Genomic DNA, 10474 nt, shown 5'->3' with positions numbered 1-10474 from the left:
GTCACATATCGATTTGTTGTATAAATATTGCAAATCAAAACCTTTATTCACTAATAATTACCAAAAATCGTAGTTCTATCTCCTGTTATCAATGCATTCACATTGCCCGCCATGAACTTCCGGGGAACAATCCTCGTCTGCATGAACCACGTGACGATAACCGTTTTTGGACTTCCGCTGTAGTAACTCTTCTATCTATATGGCGCTGGGTGGGTGTTATTATCGCGGACTTTATGACAAGTTCCGCCCGCTGTGAAACTTTTCTTGTTTCCATAGCAACAACAACTTCCTGTCAACAGCGTTAACTCGCCTTCAAAATAAAAGAATGCCAAATTGCACTTAAGACATACAACTGCAAAGAAATTAACGAACACAATGCAATATCCTTTTCCATTTCAAAGAACACAAATAGGGTTATTTACAGGTGTTGTTTTGTGTGGTAGAGGGTCGCTTTCATTGATGCGTTTTGCACCCCGGGCCGTTGTTTTGATATTCCGCTGAAGTATACGCTGTGACGTAATAACTCGAGGGAAGGGGTGGGGGTCAGAGGGCCTAGGTATAAAAGTCACTGCTCGCCACTGACTGCTGTACATGCACAAAAGGGGAGTTTGTCGGTTCCGTAAGAGCCAGCATGCAGGAACGGGATTCGGGGATTTGTAGTCTTTCTAGTTGCGTATTTTTCATAGTCTTATTGGTGGAGTCTTATTAATTGAATAGCCCTGTCATATGTGTAACTTTGGCACAATTCAAACGGGATCGAAAGATAATCTTTCTCTCCCCATTGACTTTAATACATATTTTTCCGAAATAAGGTCCCATGGGTCGGAAGTAGATGGGCAGGACTTTGCCTCTCTATCGATGAGAGTAACACCTACGTCACTTCCGGGCAAATATAACGGCCCCGCCCACTTTTTGGGGAAAACAAGGCTGTCATTTGAATGGCGGTCAATACAAATTCTGAAGTTTTTGCCAATCCGTTCCGAAATGTTTGAAAACCGTGGATTTTTGGATCTTCAACGATGGACAGTCAGGCAAAAAATTACATTAAATCCTTTGAAATCGACAATAGGGCTCAATATATGGTTAAATTAAAATCAGTAGGCGAGGCTATAATTTTGCCAGCTGTTACTCTCATGAGCGAGGCGGAAAATAATTGTTTTATCATGCCAAAAAGCTGCTGTGTCGTTTATTGCACCAGAGTTAAGTTTTTCTGTACTTCCTCTGACAGTAAAAGAAGAGCTCTGTGGCTTCAGGCTTGATCGCCATTCAAATGAAAGTGTTGTTTCCCCCAAAAGTGGGCGGGGCCGTAATTTTCGCCCGGAAGTGAAGTAGATGTTACTCTCATCTATGGACATCGATCGCCTACTGCTATATTTAACCATATATCGAGCCCGATTGTCGATTTTAAATGATTTATTGCAATTGTTTGCCTGACTGACCATCGTAATCGGGCTCTTTAAAGATCCAAAAATCCACGGTTTTCTTACATTTCTTATCGGATTGGCAAAAACTTCAGAATTTGTATTGACCGCCATTCAAATGACAGCATTGTTTTCCCCCAAAAGTGGGCGGGGCCGTAATTTTCGCCTGGAAGTGACGCATCTTATCTATAATGTTGTGACTGGTAAATCTGGATCTCATTTTAATTGTTTTATGTGCTAAGTAGTTACCAGTTGTTGCAAAACACATGCAAATGTATTTGAGTACATTAATTTGACAACTATACGCAGCATTTAGAAAACCTTCACCAACTTGACGAAACATGCACAGTGTTGACTAAAAGTGCTGCAAACACAAAACGCTGCAAGAAGTTCAATACGGAAACAGGGACACTAAAAATGTATGCACACAGCTGGGACAGGAGCACTGGTTGGCTTTCTGGGATAAAAAAGTTTGCCAACCGTCTCTGTTGGCAGTGTTAGTCTATTTCATAATTGTAATTATTTTGTCAGTATGTTTTAAATTAAAAAAAGCACAAAATAGAAAAAGAATATTACCTCAAAAAAATACAGCTCTTGAGTAAATACTTTTTCAACCCTACATAAAGTAACACTTTAATATCTCACATGTATTTTATAACAGTTTCTTTTATAACATCCTGTAGTCTAGAAGAGCTGAAATGACCGACAACAAATCCCAAAATGCTGACTTGAAACAAACGTGACAGAAACATGTGGTTTAGTAAATATTTTAATCAAACAGTGTACAAAATAATGTTAACTCAAATACAGTGTCTTGCTACTGGAAACCCTGTGAAAATACAATTTCAAGACACAGGCCACCTGAATACCAGCAAACATTCTGAAACATGACTTAATCAATATAAATAACCAATAAAATAAGTTAATTTGCACGGCAGTTTAAATAAAAACTCACAGAAGTACGGTGGCCTACAAGTGCAAAAGCCCTACAACGCCTAAAAACATTTCCTTAAGGTGTAATGCGCTCAAAATCAATGTGAATTTGAAGAAATATCTTCACCAACTTGACGAAACATGTGCAGTGTTTACTAAAAGCGCTGCATAAATAAAACAATAAAAATACAAGACGCTGCAAGAAGCACAAAATATGAAATGAGGACACTAAAAAGTGAGGCACAAAGCTGGGACCGGGGGCGCTGGTTGACGTCCAGGGATTATAAAATTGCTAAAATGTTGTTGTTTATTGGCTTATTTTGACAATTTCATCACATGATTCCTTCCAATATATATGCAGATCTGCTGTAAGCTAGCTAGCTAACGTAGATAACCTAATCATTTCAAATATGCTGACAAAACACTTACAATTATGAAACAGACTGTGCCAACTGACAGTTGGCCAAATGTACCATCCCTAACATTAACAAGCCCTCTGGTCCCAGCTGTGTGCATCACTTTTTAGCGTCCCCGTTTCTGTTGTGTTTTGAACTTCTTTTCGTTTTGAAAACGCGGCACATTTCTGTTTTTATATTTGCATCGTGTTTGAAACTGCAGCGCGTTTCTTCAAATGTAGGTGTTTTTGGCTATTGTTGCGCTTTTGCACTTGTCAGCCACCGTACAGAAGCCACAGAATATACAGCCAGTTATTGGGTTGCACATAAAAAATAATGATTTGGTACATTTGTTAATGAGACAGACATGTACTGAACTGAAGACAAATGGAAAAACATTAGACTTTTTTTCACAGCAGGAGTGTTTCAGAAGTGTGGCACAAAACTTTAAGCATCATAATATCTCTGTCGTTGTGCAGCTGTAGGCGGTGTAACTGTAACACACACCATGTCAGTGTGTGGACCCTGTATGTGTGTGTGTGTGTGTGTGTGTGTGTGTGTGTGTGTGTGTGTGTGTGTGTGTGTGTGTGTGTGTGTGTGTGTGTGTGTGTGTGTGCATGCGTGCGGTGTGTTCGCTAAGAGTAAAATGTGAGGACACTCTGGTGGTTTCCTCGGACCAGCAGCAAAGGCGGTAGTTCTTTAGACAGAGTTTCCAGCCAGCACATGTAGAGGGCGCTCGACACCGTGCCCTTCCTGGCCAGAGGCATGCTCCTGAGAAAGTAAAAAAATGTAAATACAGAAAGTATTATTATTTATCTTGGTTTTTAGCAACCTGAATGTACAAATACTATTTCAAACCAGCTATGTATCCTTCAGTGGTGGGAAGAACGTTCACTTAAGAACAAATTTGAGTTTTCTTTTGGATTGCCTACATATTAAACTACCCAACAGTTTATCCAAGTGGGTAATTTCAACAGCATTTCTTACTTATTTGACTATTTTTTACTAAAAACAATATCCAATAATGGAGAGATAAAACAGCAGAGAAAATCACAGTGAAAATAATCATTAGTTATAAGCTCAACGTCATCAACTACAGTACAACTGTCAAATCCTGCTTTAAAATTAATGTATGAGTAATAATAGTCTAATGATATAATAAGTATAGTGTTTCAATTGTAATAATGTCACAGGGAACATTATTATAATTTGTATTCTGTTACTACATAACCCTGATTATACTAACATATGTTTTGTTTACTTTTTTCAGTGGAGGACTTAGGCAGAGTATTTTTACATTGGGGTTTTAGCACTTTCACAACAGTAAAGGATCTGAATACTTCCTCCTCCACTGGTGTCATGTGACCAATATGATCCACGTTCGTCTTTAACTCAAGTTATATAGTAATAAGTGAGTAAAACCAAACATGAAGTTAAAGTGTAACATTGATAATGAAGAAGCTCTTACATGACGATGAGCTTTGCCATGCTGGAGTGTTCCTTCAGCAGCTCATTCAGTCGGATCTGGCGGTTGCTCTGAAAGTCACAAATCATCACGTTGACGTTAAAACAGCTGTCACTCACAGTGAACTTCAGCAGGATATTGATTGGTCAGAGTGGATGTGTGTGCAGTGTGTGGGGGGAGGGACCTTTGCCCTGTAGAGCTCCAGTTCGTTGTCAGTGATCCTCCAGGGCTCCTGGGCCTTCTGCCTCTCTGCAGCTTCCTGCTCCATGTCGTCTTCCTTCAGCCTGTACGGCTCAATCAGCTCCTTAAAGCTCAGCTTACTGCACAACAGACACGTCACTTTATTATCATCAAGCTAACAGATTCTTAAAAAAAACATTGCTCCTACAGTTGGTTCAACTTGCAATCTAATCTACTGTACATCCGAACCAAACTATCACCAGCACAGAATTAGAACAGCATTTTGTTTAGTGTAAAAAGTGGTAAACCAGCATCTCTAGTTACCTGCGGCCCTTTAAATATCTTCATTTGATGACCTTGTGCTAAAAATATAGTCTTAGACCCTTTACATTATAATGCATCAAACTCCGAACAGTGTTCATACCTGTGTTTTTTGGGCTTGGTGTTGATGTCTCCGAGGACATGGATGTCAGAGAAGTCGATCCTGAACCTGCTGAGCAGCGTGGCCATGCTGATGGGACACACAAACACAATCTTCTTCATACAGAATGTAGTGAGTGTACAGTATGAAGTGTACAAAAATAAAGCTGCTATGACTCACGCTCTGCGGTCGTGGTCGATGCGGTTGATTTTCCCGCCGATGAAGACGCGGATCCTGCAGTCACCCCACTTGTTCCTATTGGTCAGCAGGAAGGGAATCAGCAGAGTCAGACCTGAAACACAAACACATTCAATACAGGTTAATGGGTAGTTGGAATCCTTCTCTTATATTTCACACAGGCTCCGCCCTCTACTGGACTCTATGTGACACAAAAAGAGCCATTGTAACACGTAATCACTGATGTTCCGCTGTAACGGTGGTGGACTCATCAGAACAGAGTGGGCGAGCTGACCAATCAGAGCACAGTGGGCTCATAGGGAGGGGGGGCAGGAGCTCCAACAAGCCGTTTAGGACAGAGAGTGAATACACATACTATACAGAGATGCTGTATGAGAAACCTATGTGATTTTGGAACATTGCACAATATAAATCTATTCTAGTAGACCTCAACAATGGAATTATGATCAGTAGAAATGGCCATGTCATGGGACCTTTAAAGCTTGACATGCTGTCAGATATGCTTAAAGTTGGTTTAGAGCAGGGGTGTCCAAACTACGGCCCGGGGGCCAAATGTGGCCCCGCCAGCCATTTTGAATTGGCCCCCAGCAAATTCTAAAAGTGTAATGTTGTACGGCCCATAAATGAAACTTGAGCTTGTCTTGTATTGTACTTCTTCAATACATCTGTAAACATATATTACTCAGTAGTGTTCATGTGTTAATAAGCCCACTTTCAGTCAATGAAAGTGGAAAATTATGTTCTAACAAATCTAAGTTGATAAAATAAAGCCCAACAACTTATTTACACAACAACCTTGAAATACACCCCTTCATATTTCTCCTTATTATTCAATCTGAGGCTTCTGTTTTAAGGGATGAGCTGCTAACAAAATAAATGAAACCCTCTGGAGAGCTGTGATGTAAAGTAGGCTGTTTATTTTTTCTTAAAGCATATGCAATTATCAAGAATAATTTACCTATTTTATATGTTATATTTACCATTTGATTGATTTTGCTGACTTATAACTTAACTTATGAGGCAATATACCTCACCCCTAGTGAGTGGCCCAGCACTTCGAATATTTTTCTGTATGTGGCCCTTTGTAAAATAAGTTTGGACACCCTTGGTTTAGAGGAATCTGTTTGTGTATATGTATAGTAAGCCTTCTTCCTTGTATTAGACATTACAAACTGACCTCCATCATCAAACAACCACCAGACATCTATGGTTCCTTTGCCCTGCTTCTTCTTAAATTGCTGGCTGTTCTCCAGCAGACGCTGGTCGGTCAGGCTCAGAGGAGACTTGGAATCTGTAGCAGGTGACAACACAGGAAATTCATCAACAAAGGTGAGGTTAAAGAAATACTTTGACAGAAGTGATTAGATGAAAGTCTGTCCAACTGAGATTGTTCAAAGAGAATGTGATGGACCAATCTGGTAAATGGAAGCTAAAGATAGACGGAATAAAAAGTTCCATTATCAATAAAAACAGGATGTGAAAGCCAGACAGTAAATAAGTGTTCAGGGGTACCTATCATGATGAGTGGGCTGCTCTGGTTGCTGGTGATTTTTGAAGGACAGTCAAATTCTGGGTCTTTAGAGAGACTGACGGTAACCACCATTTCCTTACTTTCAACAGGTGGCTTCTCATGGGACGACACCAGCTCATCTACAGGGACAAACAGGGAGATAGAGGACATGCAGTATAGATAGTTAAGACATATATACAGATGGATAATAATAATAATAATAATAATAAACTGTATTTATATAGCACCTTTCATGCAAGATGCAGCCCAAAGTGCTTTACAGACCAATATAAGATACATTAAACCAACACTGAGTTACAATAAAGTTCTAAAAAAGACAATCAGAGAGTTAGATCACAGAAACATCAAACAATAAAACATGAACAGTGATACCACTAAAATGACCCCAAATGAAAAAGATAGGATGTACCTTGTCCCGGGATGTGAGAGATATCCAGTCCGTCCTGTAGCCGAAGGATCGCCACTCCGAACTGCAGGTCAAAGGCATCGCTGCATCATAGAACACATAAAACAACTTTACTGTCTTTCAAGGGAAACTGTTTGATAAATCAATGCATTTTACCAAGATAAAAAAAATATTTTGTAATTCAGTCAACTCATCAAACATTTCCTTGTTTTGGTGACCTGTGAACTTGAAGCCTATTTGCTAGTATACTATCACTACATTTGAGGAATTTGCTGTTTATCGGATCACAAATGACACGCTAATTTGCTAACTAGCGCCTCCCTTTGCGTCCCAGCAGCGCAAAAAACTAAATATCTACGACAGAGGACACAAATGAACCAGTGTGATGGTGGTGAGGAGAAATAAAATATATGTTTACACGGATACAGTATATACATCTGGTTATCTTGCCCCCAGTGGCGCTTCTCAGGCTGAACATCCTCTGGCAGTATTCAAAAGTCTCCAGACACCAACCCCAAAAATGGCACAATCTCAAACTTTAACTGTGTTTTGGGCAAATAAAGTACCTCCGATAAATGTTAGTAGCTCTTTTTAGAAGACACTTCAGTCCTTACTGTATGGTGTTGATGTAAATCTCCACTTCTCTCATGTCTCCATCACTCCAGTTGTTTTTGAAACCCATTACCAGAGTGTTGGGCTTCAGACGACCCAAACCAACTGCCTGAACATCAGAGAACAAGTTATGTGTTACTTTAATGAGGATAGGTATACAAGTCAATGGGTTTCTGGATCATTTATATCTTTGTAAGGCTTGAATCCTCAAGACAGCTGTAACAAAAGAAAAAAAAAAAGGAAAATACCAATAATGAAATTAGGTCGCATTCACACCAGCCTTGTTTTGTCCGGTTGAATCGAACCCTGGTGCGTTTAGCCGCTTGGTGCGGTTCGTTTGGTTGGTGTGAATGCAGTCAGAGACCTCTGAAGTGAACTAAACAACCGGACTCTGGTCCGCTTAAAACAGGTGGTTTCAGACCTCTGAAGTGAACTAAACAACCTAAACAGGTGGTCTCGGACTGCTTGCTAGTGAACTCTGGAGCAGTGTGAACACATCAGCGTAGTATTTACGAGTCACGAGAACGCGGATGTCTTCAAAATCTTTAGCGAAAGAGTGAAGCAGAATTAAGTGTTGTACAGTGTAGTGTAAAGTAAAAACAACTATCAAACTAAAAACTGACTACCTACAACAGTACTATAATGCGCTCAAAGCAGCCCGGTCCAACTGCTACTCACAACTGATACACTCCGGCTCCAGCAACCGCAAGGCTCTGTTCTCCAACATCAGCACACTCTTTAAACCCTGTGACAACGCCACCCCATCCTTCACAACCGCACAGTGCAATTCTTTCCTCTCATTCTTTCAATCCAAAATCGACAGCATTTATAGAAACCTGACCTCCTCAGCAGCCATCTCCCCTCCTGGCTCCCCCCCCCTTCACCTCACAGCCCCTATCCCGGTTCTCCCCTGTGACCCCAATGCAACTGTCCACCCTCATGGCTGGAATGAACTCCACCTGCACTCTGGACCCCATACCAAAAACATTTGTCAGGGAATGCCTCCCTGCCATCTCCTAACTCATAACCACAATCATTAACTCCTCCCCCTGCTCTGGATCACTCCCCCCCTCACTCAAACTGGCTGCTGTTACACCCATACTGAAAATACCTATTGTCATACTGATATTCTGTACAAACTGTGAAGTCCACTGAGACAAATGTAACATTTGTGATATTGGGCTATATAAATAAACATTGATTGATTGATTGATTGACCTGGACTCACACCTGACATCATGTCCAACTTCCGGCCCATCTCGAATCTCCCCTTCCTATCAAAACTACTCAAACGTGTTGTAGCCTCCCAACTAAAATCCCAGCTCCAACAACCTGTTTGAACCCTTTCAATCAGGATTCCGCACAAANAGCACAGAAACAGCCCTCCTCAGAATCACTAACGACCTCCTCCTCTCCTCAGACTCCGGCAATCTCAGCATCCTCATCCTCCTCGACCTCACAGCAGCGTACGACACCATCAACCACACCATCCTGCTGTCCCGTCTGGAATCATCACTCAACATCACCGACACTGCACTCTCCTGGCTGAAATCCTACCTCACCGACAGACATCAGTTTATCCACATAAATAACTGCACTTCCTCCACTGCCCCTCTGTCCCAAGGCGTCCCCCAGGGTTCGGTGCTTGGTCCCCTCCTCTTCATCCTCTATAAGCTCCCCCTTGGAAAAAAAAAAATCATCCGCCGACATATCCTTCAGTATCACTGCTACGCGGATGACATCCAACTCTACATCTCCACAAAAACCATCACTGCCATAACTCACTCCCTTTTTTTTTTTTACATATATATATTTTTTTTGTTCTTGTGTGTCAGTCATCCATACCAATCAGAAGTGCTGTGCTCCACATGTACCAGCCATTGTTAACCAATCAGAAGTGGCCCATGATAGGAGATAGACAGATTGATCCAATCACCTGCCAAGTATTTTTGAAAGTGCCTGCCCTTTCCAAATGGCTTCCAATGGAGCTTTCCTAGATGGTTTGGTGAAACAAACCATCTGAATCAGGTTAGTAATGCTCCATCACATGTTTCTATTACAGGTGAATCTTAAACTGAAGCTTGACTTTAATGTGAACATGATTTAAGTGGTGGGGGACCTAACCTCCTCTAGGGGGGTCCGGGGGGCATGCTCCCCCGGGAAGATTTTGTTTAAATGTTGAAGTTAAAAGTATTAATCTGGTGCACTTTGAGAGTAACATTAAGAGATCTATGGATACATCTCTCAACACCCATATGAAACAGAACTGTAAGCAGATTTATTTTTTCTTTATGGATATTTTACAAATCACTGTATTCGTGTTGATTAATAACAACTTTATTTTACTGTCATATAGTATTTCATACCTGTTTACTGTCAAAAAGCCGGCGTTTTATCCAGTTTGTACACAACGATGGAGAAACTTAACAAGCAGCAGTGGTCCACTGAAAAGACCAGCTACCTACTGGCAATCTGGTTTTCCGAAGAGGTACAGAGGAAGCTGGAGCACAATCGGCCATTGTTGTTGTTGTCGGTGTCAGCTGTGAGGGGTTTCCCCGCGGTTTGGCTTTATGAAGCAGGCACGCAAACGGTTACGTCATTACGCAAACGATGACGCAATGACGCAGCACCAATCAGACTTGGGCTGTGTGAAAAGAGCCGGAGCTAAACCGAAGAACCGGTTCTGAACCTGAAAAGCTCTAGCACAGAGCTTGAACCGGAGTTGCGTTGGTGTGAATGAGGTAAGAGACTGCACCGACCCACCCACTTTCAAAACACTGACCAAAACACAGCTCTTCAGACTGGCTTTTAAATTTGAGAATGATGTTGTGTTGCTGTTTTAATATTTTTGTATTCTATTATAGTATGTGTTGCTGTTTTAATAATTTGTTATTCTATTTGTATCTCATTTT

At 41.0% G+C, this 10474-nt stretch overlaps 1 protein-coding gene across 1 annotated transcript in view; it reads right to left on the bottom strand.

The window, feature by feature from the left end:
- Nucleotides 1-2177: 2177 nt before the first annotated feature.
- The window catches only part of LOC104946442 (solute carrier family 12 member 2), a 12639-nt gene continuing 4342 nt past the window's right edge, over nucleotides 2178-10474 (bottom strand). Inside the window, exons 3-11 of the mRNA XM_010772281.1 lie at nucleotides 7565-7671; nucleotides 6954-7033; nucleotides 6526-6663; nucleotides 6191-6304; nucleotides 4996-5107; nucleotides 4819-4905; nucleotides 4399-4534; nucleotides 4218-4285; nucleotides 2178-3520 (exon numbers count right to left, since the gene is read on the bottom strand). Of these exons, the coding sequence (XP_010770583.1) occupies nucleotides 3385-3520; nucleotides 4218-4285; nucleotides 4399-4534; nucleotides 4819-4905; nucleotides 4996-5107; nucleotides 6191-6304; nucleotides 6526-6663; nucleotides 6954-7033; nucleotides 7565-7671 (978 nt within the window). The 3' untranslated portion in view covers nucleotides 2178-3384. The remainder of the gene's footprint in view (nucleotides 3521-4217; nucleotides 4286-4398; nucleotides 4535-4818; nucleotides 4906-4995; nucleotides 5108-6190; nucleotides 6305-6525; nucleotides 6664-6953; nucleotides 7034-7564; nucleotides 7672-10474) is intronic.

The sequence above is a fragment of the Notothenia coriiceps genome, unplaced genomic scaffold (genome assembly GCF_000735185.1).
Source record: "Notothenia coriiceps isolate Sejong01 unplaced genomic scaffold, NC01 NC01_scaffold00011077, whole genome shotgun sequence".
In the NCBI taxonomy this organism is placed as follows: domain Eukaryota; kingdom Metazoa; phylum Chordata; class Actinopteri; order Perciformes; family Nototheniidae; genus Notothenia; species Notothenia coriiceps.
This window is presented reverse-complemented; position numbering and strand designations above follow the sequence as displayed.